This window comes from Crocodylus siamensis, chromosome 2, assembly GCF_052110815.1.
Source record: "Crocodylus siamensis isolate JL-2025a chromosome 2, ASM5211081v1, whole genome shotgun sequence".
Taxonomy (NCBI): Eukaryota; Metazoa; Chordata; order Crocodylia; family Crocodylidae; genus Crocodylus; species Crocodylus siamensis.
Window position 1 is genome coordinate 66,451,385 of NC_143396.1, and position 22,402 is coordinate 66,473,786.

Consider the following 22,402-nt stretch of genomic DNA (forward strand, 5'->3'; position numbering starts at 1 on the left):
CTCAAGTTGGGTAAACCCCTACAAATGTGGGTAGAATACTATTTTTGTTTGGTTTTTTTCAACTGCCCTTCTTCCTATAGTGGAGCCTGGATACTTTTGGTTCCAGAGAAAGACTCGGGTGGTACTCTTGAAGTACTTTTGCTTTTGAGTTGCCTATTACAAAACCAATTGCTAATATTGTTTCCTGAATTGTTTGTAAAATACTTCCTCTTACTAACACTTGCAAAGATTTCAAACTCATATTTAAAGAACTCCTAAAAACTCCTATAGCAAGCAACATTTATTTACCAAGGTAGACACGGCTCCAACCTACACGCCTGACATATCTATCAAGGAAGTTATTGCTTTGCTCTCAACTATGAAGAAGCATGCAATGAGATCGTTTCCTCATATAGCTCTTTTTGTGCTTGGAAACCTTGAGTGAGCAACCTGGTTCACAGCTGCTTGTTGAGAATAATAGGAAGGTACATAGTGCTCCAGTTCTTACACTGTAAATTATCCTGGTTGCCATAGGCGATGCACTGGGTGGTGCGCCGCCCCCTAAAATTGGCTGCTGCTACTGGTGTTTGTGGGCAGTCACTGCTCACCACTCCCCTCCTCGCTGCTGACACCACTGTCGCTGCCTGCAGGCAGTCCAAGCTCAGCCTGCCCTCACTACCATCACCAAGGATGCCTGCAGGCTGTCCCTGCTTTGATCTATCATCGCCACAGCAGCTGGCAGGTGGTCCCTGCTAGCCACTGCCACACTCCCGCTGCCAACACCATCGCCTGCTGGTGGTTGCTGTGCCCTCATGAGTCATTCATGCTGGTTGCAAGTCACCCAAGTACAAATTATCCAGGCTCCACTGTACTAAAAATTGATCTTTATGGACAAGAATATTCCTCAACTTTAGTTATAGGCTTCAACATAAAGAGAGAACCTCTAACCTGATTTACCACATTTTTAATGTAAGAAGATTAGTATTTGTACAATCAGGCACTGAAAATCAGCAAAAAATACAAAGTGTAGGCTGAGTAAGTGATGTATATTAGAGACTGGGGATGTCTACACAAGACATTACATTGCCACAGTAATGCACTACAGCAACTACAGCAACATAGCATCAGTGGTCACAAACCGTGATGCCACAGGTACATCACTGTAGCAGCAAGCTCCCTCATTGTAGTGTGTTGCTACGGTGAAACAGCGATGGAAAAAAAATGTGCAACATCATCACGGAGCAATACAGGCTGTTACTGCACTGTCATATAGGACTTCCAACAGGGAGTGAGTAGTAGTACTCAGTATACCTTCTCTATATAACATTAACTCTTGTGTATGTCTTTTATCATTTCTTCTTTAATATGGACAGTCTTGGCCCTTTTGGAATCATGGAACAAAGAAGCTTTCCTATGTCAAATCATTCTCAATAACCATGATGACACTCTTTCTCTTCCTACTATATCCTATTTGCAATAGGATAATTCTCTTTCTACTATATCCATTTTGTAATGGAGTAGTTGGTTTCATTTTTTTCTCAAGTAGTGTTAGGTTTTGTTTAATTCCACAATATGCAAAATAAAGTATCTTAACAGTTCAAAACTGTATTTTAGAAATTCAGAGCACTTTGCTACTAGATTTAAGTGCCAGTCTCAATTTCTGATGAAATGCATTAACCCGTTCTTTCTGAGCGGGCCAATCCAAGATGCAGTGAGATCTGAACATTCCTCTTCGTAAGAAAAGTGCTTGATTCAGCTTGTAATCTGGAATATCATGAAGGAAGATCAAAATGATGGAATCTCGACTTTGTTCAATAGCTTGTTGTAGAGCATGATACACTTTGAACCTTAAGGAAAAGTAAAGTAATTATTATTTGCTATTGTTTTACACATGGACAAATGTCAAACAGTTGTTTTTAATAACCCCCATACAAAGATCAGAGATTCAAAGCCTTGATTGTATATACATTTTTTGCTTTCTTATGATGATCCCCTTTCAGAAACAAGCAATATTAAGGGCCTAATTAAAAAAAAAAAAAAAAGATATTTTTATGCATTAAAAGCTCCACAAATCACTGTCTTGTTTCAGACATACAATTCTAGGGAAGGTATTCTGAGGAACTTAAGTTACCAAACAGTAGTAGTAATGATTCTTTAAGTTACCAAATAAACAAGTGGATCGATAGCTAGATCTAGCTATATCTATGTATATGCACACACAATGTGAATTGGTTTTATCTGACTTCATGAGAATAATTCCACATTTACACTGATGAAATAAAAGGGATTCACCCTTTATTTTTTTCATTATATAAACTTCTATTTTAGCTAAAATATCATCTAAAAAGGTATCCCCCCCATACAATATTTTGTATCATACTCACTTTTTGCACCAGGGATCTTTTAAGAGCTGTTCTGTCACAACAAAAATAATCTTCCTGCTCTTTTTTATACTATTCATTGTGGCTTCAAATTCAGATATTCCTGCCTCAAAATCTCGTTCTTCTAAACAAAACCTGATTTGAAACTGTTGATTTTTTTCCAGAGGGATGAAATTCTTTAACACCCAATTTTTGTTCTCTCTCGCATGGATAATGTAGGCATCATAATCAAAGTCTTCTGGTTGTCTATCTATTTCATTAAAACCAAGTACTCGATTTACTGAAACATTCCAGTAAAATGCTATCCTCCACCCTTCAAACTGTATGAGAGTAACAATAATGATGAGGAGCAATACAACAGTTGTACTGATTATGTACAGTAGTTTAAAGGGGGCACTATCTTTGCAGGGTGAGATATCAAAATGCATCACCAGAGTACCATGATAGTGAGGTGGGGTGTTACAAAGGTAATGGGAGTCTAATCCAGGTATGTATGCTTGGGTCACATTAAGCCAGCTAACAAACCAGGAAATACTTTCACAGGTGCAGTCAAAAGGATTGGAATCCAACTGTAATTCTTTCAGGTTCTTGAAAACTGTCCCAAACACTTTGTCTTCAACAGATGTTATCAAGTTTTTCTGAAGAATTAATGAATTCATAGATACTTGGTCATCAAATAAAGTTGCTGGAAGCAAATTCAAATTATTAGATCCTAAATCTAGGCTTCTTAGGTGAATCAAACCTTTGAACACTTGTAGTGGAATTTCATCAAAACCATTGGACTTTAAATTAAGGACACGGAGGTTAAAGAGATCTCTTAAAAAAAGGACAGGGCCATCTGGGTTAGCATGTTTCCAAAGTCGAGCCAAATTATTATGCTGCAAATCCAGAATTTCAAGTTTATGAAGTCCATCAAACAAATCAATTCTTATGTTAGCTAGATTATTATTGCTGACATCCAGGATAGTGAGATTTTGCAGAGGATGAAAAGGTGAAGGAGAGAGGTCCAGATTACTGCAAGCTACCTTTCTCAGCATCAGTTTTCTAAGGCTTGGAACAAATGTAAATGAATCACTTGTCAGAGTCAACTGCTTGTTGTAGGACAGATAGATATCTTGGATATTATTGAGTCCCTGAAACTCATGACCTGTGAGCACCTGGGTAATGTCATTGAGGCCTAAATCAAGACTTTTCAGATGTCCCAGCCAGGAAAATGCTCCACTCTCTATTGTGTAGATTCTATCTTTAGTGAGGTTGAGAACCTGCAAAGTAGAATTAGCGAGCGATGAAAAAGTTTTATTACTTATTCTGTGCAAATTTGTGTCACAGTTGCATAGACTCAAATATTTCAGGTTGTCCAATCCTGTGAAAAGACGAGCTGTAATTTCTGGAAAAGTATTACCATCCATATTAAGATACTCCAGCTGGGTTAGTGAATAAAAGGAGAAATCATCAATTATTCTGGTAAGTGCATTTTTCAGATTCAAATATTTGACTTTGGACAATCCATAAAGAGAGTGAGAGTATAAATGAGAGATCTTATTATACTCCAGGTTTAACTCCTCCAAATTTGCCAGCCATCTAAAAGAGCCATTTTTTATCACAGATAAAGAATTTTCTGAAAGGTTTAAAGCTGAGAGATTTGTTCTTTCCAATCCATAGAAGGTTGAATTGTCAATACATAAAAGATTAATATGGCTCAGTGAGAGATTCTGAATTTTTGTATTGGATAATTCAGAACAAAGTTTCTCTGTGCGATTTTCACCAAGATCGATATTGTTCAGTACAAGCCCATACAGATTGCCAATCACACGTAAACAGCCTGTGTGAATCTAGAAAGGAAGAAAAAGAAAAGAATGACTTTGATATAAAACACAGGAATTACATAGGAAAGTTGCTTCAGAAAGCCAAAATCTGGGAAGGTCTTCAAATACTACAGAACAAGAACCCAATTTAAAATTAACCCCTATATTGCCAGATTATTTTCATAGATTTCATAGACATTAGGCCTGGAAGGGACCTCGGGAGATCATCGAGTCCAGCCCCTTGCCCAAAGGGCAGGAAGTCAGCCGGGGTCATAGGATCCCAGCAAGATAAGCATCCAATTTACTCTTGAAGGTGTTCAATGGAGGTTCTTGAACCACCTCCGCTGGCAGACTGTTCCAGACCTTGGGGGCTTGGACAGTAAAGAAATTCTTCCTTATGTCCAGCCTGAAATGGTCTTGCAGGAGTTTGTGACCGTTCGACCTCGTCATCCCTTGGGGTGCTCTGGTGAACCAACGTTCCCCCAGATCCTGGTGGTCACCCCTGATAAACTTATACGTGGCCATCAGATCACCCCTGAGCCTACGCTTTTCCAGGCTAAAGAGTCCCATGGCTCTCAGCCTGTCATCGTAAGATCTGTTTTCCTGACCTCTGATCAGGCACGTGGCTCTCCTCTGCACCCTCTCAAGCTTCTCCACATCCTTTTTGAATTGTGGAGCCCAAAACTGGACGCAGTACTCCAGCTGCGGCCTCCCCAAGGCTGAGTACAGCGGGAGAATGATGTCCCAGGATTTACTTGAGAAGCATCTATGGATGTAAGCCAGCGTTTTGGTCACTTTTCTAGCTGCAGCATCACAGTGAAGGCTCAAGTTCATCTTGTGGTCATTCATGACCTCCAAGTCCCTTTCATCTGTACTGCTAACCAACGTAGCACTGCTGAGCCTATAAGGGTGCTGCAGGTTTTTCCTCCCAAGGTGGAGAACCTTAAACACCATGAGGTTCTCGTCTGCCCATTTGCTGAGCTTGTCCAGGTCAGCCTGGATCACCCGCCTATCTTCTGGCATGGATGCTTTGCCCCAAAGTTTGGTGTCATCGGCGAACTTGGCCAGTCCACTCCTGACTCCAATGTCCACATCATTAATGAAGATGTTGAACAGGATGGGTCCCAGGACAGAGCCTGGAGGGACCCCACTGGTCACAGGGCACCATGATGAGTGACTGCCATCGATTACAACCCTCTGGGTCCGACCACGGAGCCAGTTTCCCAGGCAGCGGATCGTGGTGGAGCCAAGGCCACAACTGGCCAGTGTGGCCAAGAGGTGATCGTGGGATACCAGATCAAAGGCTTTTTTGAAGTCAAGATATATGACATCAATCTCTTTTCCCTTGTCCAGGTGATAGGTCACCTGGTCATAGAGGGAAATGAGATTGGTCAAACAAGACCTACCCGCAACAAACCCGTGCTGGCTATCCTTTAGAATGTTAGCCTGGGCCAGTCCATCAAGGATGGCCTCCTTAATAAACTTTTCTAAGATCTTCCCCAGGATAGAAGTCAGGCTAATGGGCCTGTAGTTAGCCGGATCCACTCTCCTCCCTTTCTTGAAGAATGGCACCACATTGGCCTTCTTCCAGTCTTCGGGCACTACAGCAGAGCGCCAGGAGTTTTCAAAGATCTGTGCCAGGGGCTGGGCTATGATGCTCACCAGCTCCTTGAGTACCCTGGGGTGCAGATTGTCAGGGCCGGCTGACTTGAAGGTATCCAGCTTCTCAAGGTGTTCCTTCACGAGGTCAGCATTTATGGAGGGTAGGGGATCCCCATCACCCGGATCTCCCTGTCCCATAGCAGGCATGGGTGTCCCAGGGGACTGACGAAAGACTGACGCAAAGTACCTATTTAATAGGTTGGCTTTTTCCTGGGCGTCAGTTGTCAGTTGCCCCATCTGGTTTAGCAGGGGTCCAACATTGCCCTTGCTTTTCCTCCGGCTCCCCACATATCTGAAAAAGGACTTTTTGTTGTCGTTGATGCCTGAAGCTAGTTGGAGTTCAGTTGCAGCCTTGGCTTTCCTGGTTTGGTCCCTGCAGGACTGGACCAGCACGGAATAATCCTCCTTGGAGGTGAATCCCGTCCTCCATCCTTTGTAGGCTTTCCTTTTTAGCCGCAGGAGGTCCGCTAGGTCCCTAGAGAGCCAGGAGGGCTGCTGTGCCTTCTTGCTGCCTTTCCTCCGTGTTGGAATAGATTTAGCTTGTGCATTGAGGATCGCTTCCTTGAGAAGCGACCACTCTTCTTGAACTCCCATCTCCCTGGGGTCACGGTCCCTGAGGGCCTGACTAGCCTCTTCAGCTTGTCAAAATCAGCTTTTCTGAAGTTAAGGACTTCTGTGTTGCTGACTAACTTGCCAGCTTTATGGCGGATGGTGAAGGTGATCAGCTCGTGGTCACTGTCACCCGGCTTCCCATCGATCACTAGGTCGCCGATTAGGTCGTCCCCCATAGCCAGTACCAGGTCGAGCAGCGCTTTGCCTCTCGTTGGCCCATAGACTTCTTGAGTCAGGTAGAGGTCATCCACGCACGAGAGAAAGCTTTGCGACCGCTCGGATTTTGCTGAGTGATCTTCCCAGGAGATGTCTGGGTAATTGAAGTCACCCATGACAACCAAGGTCCTGGAGCAAGTGGCCTCAGTCAGTTCCCGGGCGAACTCCTGGTCAAGCTCGGGACTTTGAGTGGGAGGTCTGTAGTAGACTCCCACCGTTGTGTCCCCTGTGCCGAATTCCCCACGAATTTTTACCCAGAGGGTCTCTAGCTGTCCATGCCGGTCGCCAACATCAGCTTGCAGGGACATGTAGCTTTCCTTCACATAGAGAGCTACACCCCTGCCCCTTTTGTCAACACGATACCTCCTGTACAGGGTATAGCCCTCTCTACCTGTGGTCCAGTCATGGGTGGAGTCCCACCAGGTCTCCGTTATCCCAATGACGTCATAATTCTTTGCACTCCTTTGACAAGCTCCTCCTGCTTGTTACCCAGGCTCCTGGCATTAGTGTACAGGCAGGCAAGTGTGCCCTTAGGGGCTCTTGCCTTGCCCACAGATTGTGCCAGGGCTGGGGCAGGGGTGGGCTCCCTTAAGTGCCTCCATAAGTGCCTTGGTCTGCTGGCTTTGCAAGGGTCGCTCAGCAGTCCAGCAGTGGCAGTAGTCCCCCCATCCCCCAGCAGGCTTAGTTTAAAGCCCGGTGGAACAGGTCAGCCAGCCTGGCTGAGAAGAGCCTCCTCCCCAGGGGAGAGAGGTGGAGGCCATCTCTTCCCAGCAGCTCGCTGCCTCTCTCGCCAAAGAGCGGGCTGTGGTCATGGAAGCCAAAGCCTTCCCAATGACACCAGCTCCGCAGTCTTTGGTTCACTGCGTGGATCCTCCTCTTCCTCCTCAGCCCCATAGCCCGAGACTGGGAGGATCGATGAAAACACCACCTGAGCTCCCAGACCCCTAAGCCCCGCTCCCAAATCCCTGTAGCGCCTCATGACCTGGCTGGGGGTGCTCCGAGCCGTGTCATTGGTGCCCACATGAATAAGGAGCATGGGGTAGTGGTCTGTGGGCCGGAGGAGCTGCGGGATCCTCTCCGCAATGTCTCGGATGCGGGCCCCCGGGAAGCAGCAGACTTCCTGGGCTAAGGGGTCGGGGCGGCAGATTGCCCCCTCAGTGCCCCACAGGATGGAGTCTCCCACAACAAACACCTTTCGCTTTGACTTGGGGAGAGTGGGGCCAGTAGCTGTGGTTGAGCCTAGGTTGCCTGCAGGAGCTGGCAACTGAGCAGGTTCTGCTGGGGCTGAAAGAGGTGCGAACCTGTTGCTAAGCTCCGGCGAGGGAGGGGCCTTGGTGCAGCTGGCCTTGGGGCCCTTGACCACCTTGGTCCATGCCCCTGACTGGGCAGAGCAGGAGGTCCCGGAGTCCTCCTTAGTCGTGGAGGGAGACGGTGCTCTCACCTGCGGCTCCCGGGGGAGAAGGGCCTGGCAGTAGGAATCTATCGCCTGCTCGCAGTCCCTGATGGCACGCAGTCTCTGGACTGTGGCCTGGAGCTCCTCCAGCTGGCGTGCCAGAGACCCCAGTAGGGAGCAGACCCCGCAAGGGGAGGTGGCCATGTTCCCGGGCCCCAGAGCCTGAAAAAGGGACAGGCAGCCCCCGCAGCCAAGAGCCAGGGGCTCCGTCTGCGTGGAGCCCAGGACCGTGGGCTCTTTCTGGGTGGCCGTCTCTGAGGTGCCCAATGGGGGGGGCCGCAGAGCCCGAGGGGACCCTCGGGTGCAGCGCATGCCCATGTGTGTCATGCCTCTGGCAGGCTGGCTACGGCTGGGGCTGGCTACTCTGGGGGGGGGGTCGCAGGCAGGGTCTCGTGCCCTCCCGCACCCTCTGCTGCGCGAACTCCGCGCTAACTCGAGTGCCTGTTTACACAGCCTGTTCGCGCGGCTCCGGTCACGGGGCTCCCTGGGGGGCTGGGCCAAGTAGGGGCCTGGGCAGGGGCTTGACCCGGCCCGGCACCAGGCAGCCACTGCCTCCTCCCAGGGAGCGAGGAGTTAACCCCTTCCCACCACGAGCCCGCTTACCTCCAGCTGTGCTGGGGGTCGGCAGGGGGCTCTGCGGCTGCTAAGGGGGTGTCTGGGGGGCTTCGGGGGAGCGGGGGCAAGCCAAACTTTGTGAAAGGTTTTTCTTTTTTTCTTTGTTTGTTTACTGTATTTACTCAAATAAAATATGACCCCAAATATAAGAACACCCCCTAGTAATGAGATTCTACGTATGGAAAAATGTACCAGTTTGTTATAATTGTCCAGGTATCATAGGTGGCAGAAGGCTGGGACTAACAGTGCTTAGCCCCCCACAAACTGAGCCGGTGACAGCAGCTCCAGTGACACTTCTGCCACAGTTCTGCGCCCAGCACCCCCACTACATGCTCTTCTACCACCATGTGCACAGCAGAGCATATGCCAGCCCCAAAATGGCCCTGCAGGAGAGAGGGACACTGCACAGTCCCCACAAACAAATATTTTCTACTGCTGCTATGCCAAGTATACAATCTAGGTATTGGAGGGTTGCCTTGGATTCTCTTCTTCACCTCCCCCCTCCTACAGCAAGGAAAGCAGTGGCTGGGGGTGGGAGTTTGGTGGCTCCCTTGCCCTGTCACCCACTTCCCCCTGTAACCTTCCTGCCCTCCTGCCACCTGCATCCCCCCATCCCCAGCTCTGCACAGCCTCTGCCCCTTTTTCCACTCTCTACCTCTCCCTCCCCAACTCCCCATTCTTTCCTTCTTCCCTTGTTCTGCACCCCCCTCCCCACCTTACTGTCAGCTGCTGCTCATGCTGCTCCACAACACGCAGAAGCTCAGCCCTTGCTGGCCATGCAACAGTACAGTGTTAGTACTGCTGATTGGCTGGGCAGGGGAAAGAGTTTCCATGTGCTCTGCCCTGGGAGAGATGTCAGCACTAGCCAGAGCCCAGAGCTGACCTGTACTTGACAGTGAGGGGAGGGGAGGTGCAGGGCAAGGGAAGAAGCTGCTGAAAGGGAAGCAGAGGGGGCAGAAGGCTTCTGTGGGTCTGACTCTGGCCCCAGCTTGGGCTCAGGGCCACAGTTAGAGCCACAATAGCTGCCTGCTTCCCCCTCTACTTCGTACATGAATATAAGACGAAGCGCTTTTTCCCCCTTGCTGATTGGGGGGAAAAGCTTGTCTTGAATTCTAGTAAATGCAGGATTAATGTCTGACAACCGTTGATCCTTCTGGATCATGGTATATGCATGAGAGGTCACCCAGACCTTTGATACATATGCATAGGCATAGGCAGAAGTTTTTTGGGGGAATGGAGGATGCCCAGACCTTCCATCCCTGCTTTAGGCCAGTGAGCCAGAATCCAAAGGCCAGACTAGGTCCAGACATTTGGCGTCTCCTGTATTGGTCTATGTGTCCAGGAGTTAAACACGGGTCTCTTGTGTGGCAGACAAGGATTCTACCACTGAACCACGGGGACGCCTCACAGTATTATTGTATACAATTAAAAAAGGCTACTCATGCCATTTAAAAGGAAATGTTGAAAGAGTTATGTATGTTTATTTTGGAGAAAAGGAGATTAACAGAGGGACATGCTAACTGTTTTCAAATATTTCGAAGTCTGCCTCAAAAAAGATTGAGATGCCCACATCTAAGCAGATTTCTATCAAATCTTAGAGAAAACCTTCTGAACCCTAAGAGCAGTGAGAGAATGGAACTACTGCCTGGAAAATCATACATCTTCCTTCACTGGGAGTTTTTAAGAAGAGAATGGATACACATTAGGGGTGTGCAAATCGGGCCCCATCTGATTCAGATTCAGCCCAAATCAGGGACAGTGATTTGATTCACTGATTCAGATCACTGTCCCCAATTCAATTTAGCTGAATCTGAAGATTCGATGCTGATTCGGAGAATCAGCGATTCAGACAGACACAGCTTTAAAAGTTTTTTCTACATACTTCGAGGTACCAGCGCGGGTTTTGATTGCTACGATGCTGGGATGCATGGACCGTCCCACATGAGTGCGGGGGGACCCTCCACATGTTCGGCGGTGAACCTGGAAGTGGACTGGAAGTACTTTGGGTCCACTTCCAGGTCTGCCAGGGAGCGCGCGGGGGGGGGGGGCCATGCCCCCTCAGCTCAGTGATTGGCCACAGGGGGACCCCAGGTGACCCCTCTGTACTCAGGAGGCACCAGTCGCTGAGCTTCTGGGTCTGCTGCTGAGCGCAATGGGAAGCCGCCCTCTGTAAGCACACTTAAGATCTGAAGGTTGAACTGGGTTCTTTGTGGCTCATGTATTTGAATTTCTGGCACAAACTGAATTATTGCAATTGTAATTACTCAATTACAATAACAAATTGGGAAAAGGGGCAGGTATTTCATAGATTTCATAGACATTAGGGCTCAAAGGGACCCCAGAGGATCATCGAGTCCAGCCCCCCGCCTAAAGGGCAGGAAGTCAGCTGGGGTCATAGGATCCCAGCAAGATAAGCATCCAATTTGCTCCTGAAGGTGTTCGATGTAGGTGCTTGAACCACCTCTGATGGCAGGCTGTTCCAGACCTTGGGGGCTCGGATGGTAAAGAAATTCTTCCTTATGTCCAGCCTGAAACGGTCTTATAGTAGTTTATGACTGTTCGTTTTGTTTCAACAAAATGAATTCAATATACCTTATGAACTTACCAGACCTTACGATGGCAGGCTGAGAGCCATGGGGCTCTTTAGCCTGGAAAAGCATAGGCTCAGGGGTGATCTGATGGCCACCTATAAGTTTGTCAGGGGTGACCACCAGTATCTGGGGGAATGTTTGTTCACCAGACTGCCCCAAGGGATGATGAGGTCAAACGGACATAAACTACTGCAATGAAAGACTGCGGGACCTAAACCTGTTCAGCCTTCACAAGAGAAGGCTCAAGGAGGACCTGGTGACTGTCTATAAACTCACTAGGGGGGACCAGAAGGGTTTGTGGGAGCCACTGTTTCCCCTAGCGCCCCCTGGCATGACAAGGAATAATGGACACAAATTATTGGAGAGTAGGTTTAGATTAGACATCTGCAAGAACTACGTCACAGTTAGGGCAGCTAGGAGCTGGAACCAACTTCCAAGGGAAGTGGTGCTGGCTCCTACCCTGGGGGTCTTTAAGAAGAGGCTTGATGCCTACCTGGCTGGACTCATTTGAGTCCAGTTTTTCTCCCGCCCAGGCAGGGGGGTCAGACTTGAAGATCTACAAGGTCCCTTCCAACCCGACTTCTATGATTCTATGATACTAGCTATAACTGCATCATTTACAACACCCAAACACTTAAACTAAAACCAAGTAGTAGTTCAGTGCATCATAAATCTTACTCTACCTACATAATAAAACAAACATATTGTGAAGGACACAGTATTATGTAATTCATTGCAACACAACAATTTTAACTTTGGCCAAAATGAATAGTATTGTTTCACTTACATAAAAATAAAATTATGGGCAACATCTTCAATAGGTAAAGATCCATGCTTTTATTTTTTACCTCTGTCAGTGGGTTTGATGACAAATCCAGTCTTTTCAAGGATGTGTTACTAAGAAACTCTAGATCTTCTTTTTTTAACTCAGTTATTTTATTGTCAGAGAACACAAGCTCATGAAGGTTCTCCAGCTGCTGCTGTGATCCTAATTTTGTGGACTTCAAATGATTATGAGAGACATCCAAAATGATCAAATTCTGGGGAAGAACACAAATGTCAAAATATGGCAATAAAACATATATCTTTTTAATTATTTTAGGCCTGATTGATTAATATACGGCCACAATTAGAACACAAATTGTAACAGAGGACCAGTGGACATACTGGAAGGCAATAATCTGTCTGGGTCAGACGTCATCAAAGATAACCAACATGGGAATCCCTAAAGTAGGTGACTAACAACAAGCTTCCTAACCCTCTCCCTGTCATTCTCCTGCCAGAGGAAACCTCTTGACATATTTTATGTCAATCCACAGGGAAAACAAATTAGCCTCCACTGTTGTGATCTCATCATGACCTGACACTTGGTACAAACCAAAAGCAAACTGTTTAATACAGGTTTCCCTCACTTTATGCAGGTTCTGTGTGTGCATGAATTCGCTCTTATGCGATGACCCCTTTTTATACCAAAAATTCATTATATGTGACGTAAATTCACTCTTATGCAATCAGTGTGGTGGAAGCCCAGTCAGCTGCTTTGTGTAGTGCATTGTGGGAGTGATGCACACCAAAATATACTCTCCTGTGTGGATCTGTGCTCTCACTCATTGCTTACGACACATGTTTCTGTAGTTACCATCCCCACTAAGATAGTGCCCTGTGCTCGTGTGTACTGTCTGCTGTTGGCGAGTACAAAATTGTCTTGTAAAAGTGGTAGAAATGGGTCTGAGGGTCAGTACAGTTGAGGTCTTGGAACAGATCCCTATTTGTTACATTGTAAAGTGGGTTCCCTTTAGGCAAATTTGAGTTATGCACCATTTTCCAGGAACACATGTACAACATAAACCAAGTGAAACCTGTACACTTTCTCCCACCAAAAGGCCTCATAGCTGAAGGAATAACAGAGTGTGTGCCCAGAGACTTGAATTCTATTCCCATGACTCTGGTCCCTAATTTTATGTACACAGTGGACGTGTCTACACGAGACGCAGTACTGAACATTAGCCTATGTGCTGAGCAGTACAGGCAAGCGTCTACACGTGTGAGCCGTTACTGCACAATAAGTACCCTTAACCATGCAAATGCAGGTAGCAAATTTAAGCGCGATTAGTAAATGTGCAGTAATGCACATGTAAATGTGACCTGGCAACAAATTTGCTGCCGGGTCTGCCCGGCCACTAGGGAGCCAGCCTGAAGCCAGCCCTAGAGTCTCTCCTGCTCCATGGCTGGGCTACCTCTGTGGCAGTCTGGAGCTGCAGGCTATAAAAGCATGCAGTCATTTTGTGCCCTGGAGCACACACACTGCAGGCAGCCTAACGGGTCTGCAGGCTCTATATGCTCCTCTATGCAGGCCACAGCCTATCTGTGCATGCCTGCCTGGAGCTGTGTGCTGCAGCTTGCCAGGTGGTACCACCACCCAGCAGGCTCAGAGGCAGCACGGCTGGAGGCCCAGGAGGGCAAGAGCAGTCCCAGCAGCGACCTCCTGGAGCCCCTTGTCAGTGTCACTGGCAGCAGCAGCTGTGTGGCAGTGGGGGCCCTGGGAGGGCACACAGCTGATAGGCAGGTGGTCGCCATATGTGGGGAAGCCAGCTGTGGGCCAGCCACTGGTCAGTGTAGTAGTGGGCCACCAGGACTGAGAGACCCTGTTCCTCAATGCCAGGTCCAGGGGCTGGGACAGCCATAGCAAAGGGAGGCTCAGTGGACACAAAGCACAGCTGCCACGTGCTCCCTCTGTGTGTGCCATGCTGCTCCTCTGCACACAGGAACTGGCTGCCCAGAGAGCACAGAGCAGGGCTGGGTTTTAAAGATGGCTGCTAAGTACTGGCAGCTGGCACTGGCTTCAAACATGACTGCAGCTGGGGCTGGAATCCTTCGCCCCCCCCCCCCCCCCCCCCCCCCCCAGTGGCCACTGGAGTGCATGAGAAGGCTGGAGGGACTTAGCAGCAAATTTGCTGGCGGGTCCCTGCACATGTAGACACCTAGCCAAAATCGCTTACTGCAAAGTAGCTTACTATACAGTAAATCTAGTCACATCTAAATGCACATGTAGACATGCTATACCAGACACCTTACTGCACAGTGCAGCAAATTACTGTACAGTAAGCATCACAATCTGTATGTGCATCCCCTTACTGCCAGTAATTTGCTGTACTCAGCAATTAATTTGCTACTTGCAGGTAGCAATTATTGTGCAAATTCAGGTAGGAAATTAACTGCTGAGTAATTACTGTGTAGTAAGCCACAGATGTAGATGGCCAACTGGGAGCAAATTTGCTCCTGCTCAGCCAGGCAGCAGGGGGCAGGAGATTGCTCCCTGCCCCCAGGAGCTGCCTGCTGCCAGGGTAGGCTCTAGTCATGAAGCCCAGGCAGGGATAATGTCCTCCTGCCCCAGCAGTAGGGAGCTCCTGGCCCTGGCTCTGCGATTGCAGAGTGGGGGGTGGGAGATTGCCCCTGCCCCAGGGAGCTGCCTGCTGCTGGGGTGAGCACCAGTGGCACAGTCTGGGTGGGGACAATGTCCTTCTGCCCTGGCAGCAGAGAGCTCCCAGCCCAGGCTTTGTGATCACATGGGTTCATTAGGGGCAGGTCCTGTAAGACCAACCTGATTGCCTTCTACAATCAGGTCACAAAATCATTGGACACAGGTGTCACGGTGGATGTAGTCTTTCTGGACTTCAGGAAGGCCTTTTACACTATCTCCCACCCCATTTTCATTAAAAAACTAGGCGACTATGGCATTGATGCCTACACAGTCAGATGGGTCGTAAATTGGCTGAGGAGCTGCACCCAAAGAGTGGTGGCGGATGGGTCATATTCGACCTGGAGGGAAGTGGGCAGTGGGGTCCCTCAGGGCTCAGTCCTTGGGCCCGCACTATTCAATTTCTTTATTAGCGACTTGGAAAAGGGGATGAAAAGCACCTGTTCAAATTCGCTAATGACATCAAGATTTGGGGTAAGGTGGGCATGTTAGAAGGGAGTGACAGGCTACAACAAGATCTGGACAGGTTACAGAGGTGGGCAGATAAGACTAGGATGGGGTCCAATACTGACAAGGGCAGGGTGCTGTACTTGGGCAGTAAGAACCAGCAGCATACCTATAGGCTGGGGAACTCGCTTCTCGAAAGCACAGTGGCAGAAAGGGATCTTGGACTCATTATCGATTCTAGAATGAGCATGGGCCACCAATATGAGGGTACAGTCAGTAAGGCTAACCACATTCAAAGATGCATCACAAGCAGGGCCAAGGAGGTGATCCTCCCCCTCTATGCGACACTGGTCAGGCCACAGCTGGAGTACTGTGTCCAGTTCTTGGTACTGCACTTTAGGAGAGATGTGGCCAGCATCAAGAGGGTCCAGAGGAGGGCCACTCACATGATCCAGGGATAGCAGGGCAGACCCTATGAGGAGAGGCTATGGGGCCTGAACCTGTTCAGCCTTCACAAGAGAAGACTGAGAGGGGACCTGGTGGCTGTCTATAAACTTACCAGGGGGGACCAGTGGGGAATGGGAGAGACCTTGTTCACCTGAGCACCTCCCAGAGTAACAAGGAATAAGTTGTTTGAGAGTAGGTTCAGGCTGGACATTAGAAGGCACTACACTTCACAGTCAGGGTGACTAGGATCTAGAACCAACTTCCAAGGGAAGTGGTGCTGGCTCCTACCTTGGGGGGTCTTTTAGAGGAGGCTTGACAATTACCTAGCTGGGGTCATATGAACCCAGTATTCTCTCCTGCCCAGGGCAGGGGGGTGGACTTGTAGGGTCAGAAGGGACCTAAGTAGACGTTCATCCATGAATGAGTACCCTGCTGCTGGAGGCAGAGAGCCTGCCCTGGCAGGAGGCAGCTCCTGGAGGCTGGAAGCAATCTCTCAGCCTCTGCCAGGAGACAGCTGTCTCCTGGGTCCATACTTGCTACTAGCCCCTGGGCTAGCACACAGGAAGAGCCTGGAGCTCCCACAGGCTGCTGCAGGGGGGCAGAAGCAGGGTGGGAGCAGATCTGTTCTCAAATGCCTACTGGTATAGATACCTGCCCAGGGTGGGTTTACTCTGTAGTAAATTACTCTGGAGTAAACCCATCCAGCAGCACTTGCACATGTAGATGAGCCCAGTAAATACCAATATACCACAAATACCGACATTATTCACAGCTGGCAACTGTAGCACAGGGTTTGAGGGATTTGCCCATACTCGCTCAATTCAGAAACCCCAACCTGAAAACAATAATCAGAACCCACCCATAGGGCTCATGTCCCTATTGCAATACAGGACTTTTATTGTTTTGAGATTCCCTGACCTGTGTAGAACTGGGGCAATAGGTTTATGCTGGTCCATATCAAAGTCCCCATAGAACCTTTGAGTCAAAATGAGGGCATTCAGGCAAGATCAGAATAGAAAGTAGAGCTGTGCAGAGTTCAGTTCCTTATTCCAGTTGTGAAAATAAGGATGTGCAAAGTACTGTGGCTTGGGAGGTGGGAGAATACACAGCATCATCAAAGAGCTGGGCAGGACTGCTGTGGTGCTCTAGCTGTTTGCTGCAGCTTTTATTTCAAATGGCACTTTCTGCCTCTCTGACTGTCGAAGCCACAGCAATTAGCTGAGCAGCTCATTTGTAATTCAGCTACACAAGACACTATGGAGCAGTAGCAATAGCTCTTTGCTACAGCGCTGTAGCATCACCGGGCACAAACCACGACAATGATGCTACTGCGCAGAAGTAACAAGCTACTGCACAGTAGTATCTAAAAAAAACAAACAAAACAAAACTGTGCAGTGACAGGACTGCACAGTAATGCCGGTTACTGCACAGTCCTTTAGAACTTGGTTAAGCAAGTACTAAATGACTGCACAGTAGCAACTACGCAGTCCACTGCTTATGTAGAGGCAGCCAGTGTGAATTAACTGGGTTGTGAACCACTCAGATATGAAGAATCTGGATTGTACAGTACTAGAAAGCACAAAGGTCTCTCAAATTAATTTTGGCTTTCCTTGAGTCAATCTCAGCCAAAATGGAGAAGCAAACCTTCTGCCTCTTATACTCTAAGACTTAGCTTTATGTATTATTTAACCCCATGTGTAAAACATGCTAACTTATTCTTACTTACCTGTGTTAAATTCTCAGAAGAGGTATTATACTACAAATGAAGCCGAACTTTTGTTCCAATTTTAAATAAATGGAAAGGCTATATGATTTAACTGAAAGGCGCTGTATTTTAGTAAATAAAACGCTGACCTTCAGTTAGAGCTGCATACTAATTATTTAATATCTTTGGGCCTATATTTCCCCAAATAGAAAACTGAGATTACTCTAATTTGTTCACACCATGGAACAATCCTGAGCCCATGAAGTGGATTTAAGCGCAAATCCTGTTTATCCAAAAGTTTCCACCACCCTCCGTTAATTCTCTACAGCAGAGGGATGGCCAGGGACACAGTCAGAGTAGTGCTCCATTCTGGTGCTCCCCAACTGCCAAAAGAAATCTCTGTTGGCTAACTGAAACTGCTGGAGAATAATTTCACAATAAAAGAGGCCATAGTTACCTCAATTTTTACACAAACTGTATGTACAATGCAATGCTGATAAAGGCACTTTAAAATCAAGAGTAGCTACTGACTCGGAGAAGTCCCCCAAAAGAGGGAAATAATTTAACTTCTCAGCGCCATAAGAAAACCACAGAGATATATCAAAGATAAAATGTAGAACAATACAGTAATTTTAGCTCTAGCTCCCTACTGCATTGCTTTTCATTCATTTTCCTCTCATTGTATTCTCTTCATTTTTATTTCCTCAGAATTTGTAGTGATTTTCCCCATCACAAGCTCCCTCTCAATTGCATCTATTTCTTCTTTGTCTCACGTGGTAGCTGAGGTTTCATTCTGCTCTGATACAGTAGGAACCACCTGGTCCATTCTTTGGAATAATGCAAAAACATAAAAAAACCCAGAAAACCCACTGCCCCTGTCCAGAGTGGGGAAAATAAAGATAGCGAAGATAGAAATAAAGATTTGCTCTTTAAATGCACTGGGTTTTACTACAGTAACTTTTCCCCAATTATAAAACAAAATGGAATACTTTCTTACCTTTAGGGGTTTGAAAAGATTGCCTTTGATTTCTATTATGTTGAACCCCAGATTGAGCTCAGTCAGATTGGTGCAGGAATCAAACACCACATCAGAGAGCTCATGCAACTGATTGTGTTTCAAGTTTAGAACGGTTAACAGAGGCAGACTTTGGCACAGTTCTAGCTGTAGTTTGGATATGCTGTTGTATCCGGCATCCAAGTAAATCAGCTTGCTGTACTTTGTAAGATTTGCAGGTGGTAGCTTTTTTAGCTGGTTGTGAGAAATGTCCAAACCTGTTATATTAATAGGGAGGTCTGAAGGAATTTCAGTCAGTTTTAGATGACTGCAGTCAGCCACTTCATTTTTAATCTTACATTGGTTCTCAGCTGATACACATAGCAGAGAGATGGTCAGGAGACTGGACAAGCAGATCCAACAAGCAAGGGCTCTCATTGTTGCATCTACGAAGGTGAAGTGAACACATGCAGCACATATCATTTTGATAAAAAGCATACATAACAACTACTGCAAGTAAACCAGGCTTCCAATCAAGTTCTCTCACCTACATTACACACATGCTATAATACAGGCAGTCCTCGACTTACAACATTTCGAGTTACAACATTTCGCACTTACATTTATAAATTGTTTATAAATCAGCTACCCTGTTTCAACTTTATGACATCAGTTTCAACTTACGAGGCTTGATCCAAGGCGACACCATGCCAGTGAACAAGTTTGCTGTGTCACTCATCTCCCTGGAGAACATCTGTCCAAACTTCCTTGGACACTTTCTTTAAGAAAGCAGATAAGACTCCAGAATAACCTGCAGCTAAGGCTCCTGAGAAGACTCCAGCCAAGAACCCTTCAAAAAGTCCAGCAAAGTCACCTCAAATAAGTTCTTCCAAATCAATACGATTGCTATTTACGATATAAATACACTGATGTAGCTATATTACTCATCTATAATTGATCAAGTACAAAATTCTGGGGTATTTTTTGTGAAAACAGGGTATCAGGCCTTGGTTCAGGAACGAATGTCCCATTTATAACATTGTTTCTTATAAGAAAATTGGTTCCCAGTTACAACATTTTGACTTAAGAGACAGTTTTCAGGAACCAATTGTGTCTAAGTCCAAGGAGAAGCCTGTATACAATTTGGTTATTTTAAACAATCCTCTTTCCTCTTATACAATACCACTGACTTTTGCTGAAAAAAAATGAAACCCAATCAGAGCTGCCACTTCAGGTGTTGTTTTCCATTACTGTCCCACTAGTATCTTAGTAGCAGTTACTGATGTTCTGCCTAGCCAAACTGTCTCATATATACAGGGTGTTTATAAAGTCTGTGTGCAACTTTAACTTTAATTTGGAAATACATGATAGAAGTAAACTGTAAATGGTGATTGAAAGCATAATTAATTAAGTTTTTTAGCATAGTGTAAGCTATGCAAAGGGTAAGGGTCACAAATGCAATTCATTACATCACTCAGCAACACCTGGGAAATGTTTTCTGCAAGTTCGAAAATTGGATAGAACGATGCATCACAAAAGGTGGTGATTATGTTGAAGTCTAGAAATTTGACCTGTAATGTGTTAAAACTTAATGAATTGATACTTTCAATTGCCACTTGCAGTTTGCTTCTATCATGTGTACATCCAAAGTTATCATCTGCACCTGTGGAGGAACAACCGGCTGGGGAACTCCCATCTTGTCAGTACAGAGGCAGAAAAGGATCTTGGAGTCATCATCGACTCCAAGATGAACATGGGCCGGCAGTGTGGGGAGGCAGTCAGGAAGGCCAACCGCACCTTGGCATGTATCCACAAATCCATCTCAAGTAGCTCCAAGGAGGTGATTCTCCCTCTCTATGCAGCGCTGGTCAGGCTGCAGCCGGAGTACTACATCCAGTTCTGGGCGCCGCACTTCAAGAGGGATGTGGACAACATGGAGAGGGCCCAGAGGAGGGCCACTCACATGATAAGGAGGCAGTAGGAAAGGCTCTATGAGGAGAGGTCATGGGACCTGAACCTGTTCAGCCTCCACAAGAGAAGGCTGAGGGGGGATCTAGTGGCCTGTTACAAACTAGTCAGGGGGGACCAGCAGGCATTGGGGAAGTCCCTGTTCCCCCAAGCACTGCCAGGAGTGACCAGGAATAACTGCCACAAGCTGGCAGAGGGTAGGTTTAGGTTAGATATCAGGAGGCGCTACTTCACTGTCAGGGCGGCTAGGGTCTGGAACCAGCTTCCAAGAGAAGTGGTGCAGGCTCCTACCCTGGGGGTGTTTAAGAGGAGGTTAGAGGAACACCTTGCTGGGGTCGTTTGACCTCAGTACTCTTTCCTGCCATGGCAGGGGGTTGGACTTGATGATCTGCTCAGGTCCCTTCCGACCCTACAAACTCTGAAACTATGAAAGGCTGAAGTTGCACAAGGACTTTATAAACATCCTGTATTCAAATTCCATTTGACAGCAATAGGCTTAAAAGGCCAGGGCTAGCTTGTACTATTATTGCATTTAAATAGATAAATCATTCATTTTGCAACTGGGTTCTGCCCAGAACTAACTGGCAGATGTGGGGCTGGATGTGGGCAGACAAGGGTCTTTGGGTAGATCCAGTATCTTTTATTAGACCAACTCAAATATCTGGACAAATTCTTAGGAAGCTTTTGGGCACAGACACCTCGTCAGGCTGAGGAAGTGCCTCCAGATAGTATAACAACTCAAATGCCATTGCCCAGGACCTGCATTAGGAACTGATGCAACCCTTACTTCAACCCATGTGAAGCAAAAGTAAAGGACACAAAAGCCTGAACAGGTATTTGTGTTTTTTTAAGAGAACAGTCTCATAACAAAACCTCTCTCAGTAACCTGGCGGATTAAATCCCGCAGTCATTCCTCTTGAGCAGGGTGGTAGCAGCTCGGACCCCCTGCGGTGGAAATATAGCTGGGAGAGGGGGGAATACAGAAAAGAGTGGCTGCCTTCTGGCTGCTCAGCTCTGATCAGGAAATGAGTGAAAACGAAACTCGGAGCGGAGGCGGGGGGGGGGAAGGAGACACTAGAGCAGGGATGGGGGGAGCAGAGCGACCGCAAAAATCAGCACCGGGGGGCTGGAGGGAGCGCTGCAGGCGTCAGGAAATGGAAAAGCAAGTAGCTGAAGGGGGGAGACGGCTGGAGGGCGGGAGGGAAGGAGATCGATCACTTGGCGGGGAGCCGAGGGGAGGGCAGCCCGGCTGGAGGGGCAGCGACGCAGACCTCACCTGCCAGCAGCATCCGGGCCAGGGACCAGGCCGAAGCGCAGGTCGGGATCCCTTCTTTTGCGAGCCCCGGACTCCAGCCAGCTCCGCAGACACCAGAAGAACAAGATGTTAAAAAGCGGAGGGGAGGGGCCGGGCCGGGCCGGGCCCTGCACCGCGTGGTGCTGCGCGGAGGGGCGCGTTAACACTGTCCTGCCTGGGCTGTTGGGGCCCTGTGCCCGCGGCCTGCACCCTCCGGCGGGCTGCTCAAATCAGATCCCTTCCCACTTCCTCTGCTCTCGTGGCATCTTCCCCTTCTTTTTTGTTGTGGGTTTTTTGCGTGTAAAAATAAGAAGAAAGGGCAGGCAGGTACCTGTTGCACTGAAGCCTGCTGTCCACCACCCCCGTGGAGCAACACCCTCCTCCGCCAGCTTGTTAAGCTCCCTGGCTTTTCCAAGGACGCCTGTCTTCATACTGTATTTTGGGCCTCTTCTCATTCTTTTTGGGGGCTCTTGAGTTTCCTGGGCAGAGGGCTGGCAGCAGAGTTGATAAAAATGCCACATTTTTCTCTTGTGTATGGTAGAAACCCCCCTCCTATTTGCCACCGATCTCTGGAAGATTCCTAATTCTCAGGTGACTGCTCCTGGATCTTTCTTCAAGTCATTAACCTTCCTTAGCCATAAGGCCAGGTACGGACATTGCACTTTTACCTGTATAAGTGATTGGAAACCTGGAACAGACCAAAGGTCAGCACATGTAGGCTGGTTTAAACATGGCAGAACCCGGTCTAAGTTTCC

At 47.5% G+C, this 22,402-nt stretch overlaps 1 protein-coding gene across 2 annotated transcripts; it reads right to left on the minus strand.

Moving 5' to 3' along the window:
• Window positions 1-934: 934 nt before the first annotated feature.
• Window positions 935-21,818, minus strand: TLR3 (toll like receptor 3). 2 transcript variants are annotated; one of them, XM_090036065.1, is made up of 6 exons: window positions 21,630-21,818; window positions 19,070-19,235; window positions 18,389-18,831; window positions 12,163-12,354; window positions 2,364-4,192; window positions 935-1,826 (listed from the first exon to the last, which is right to left on the minus strand). In XM_090036065.1, the coding sequence occupies exons 2-6, from the start codon at window positions 19,137-19,139 to the stop codon at window positions 1,598-1,600; spliced, it is 2,763 nt and encodes a 920-aa protein (XP_089892191.1). In that variant the 5' UTR covers window positions 19,140-19,235; window positions 21,630-21,818; the 3' UTR covers window positions 935-1,597. The 2 variants fall into 2 exon arrangements, with proteins under 2 accessions (XP_089892191.1, XP_089892192.1); XM_090036066.1 differs by lacking the exon at window positions 19,070-19,235 and having other exon boundaries at window positions 21,630-21,817.
• Between the last annotated feature and the right edge of the window lie 584 nt (window positions 21,819-22,402).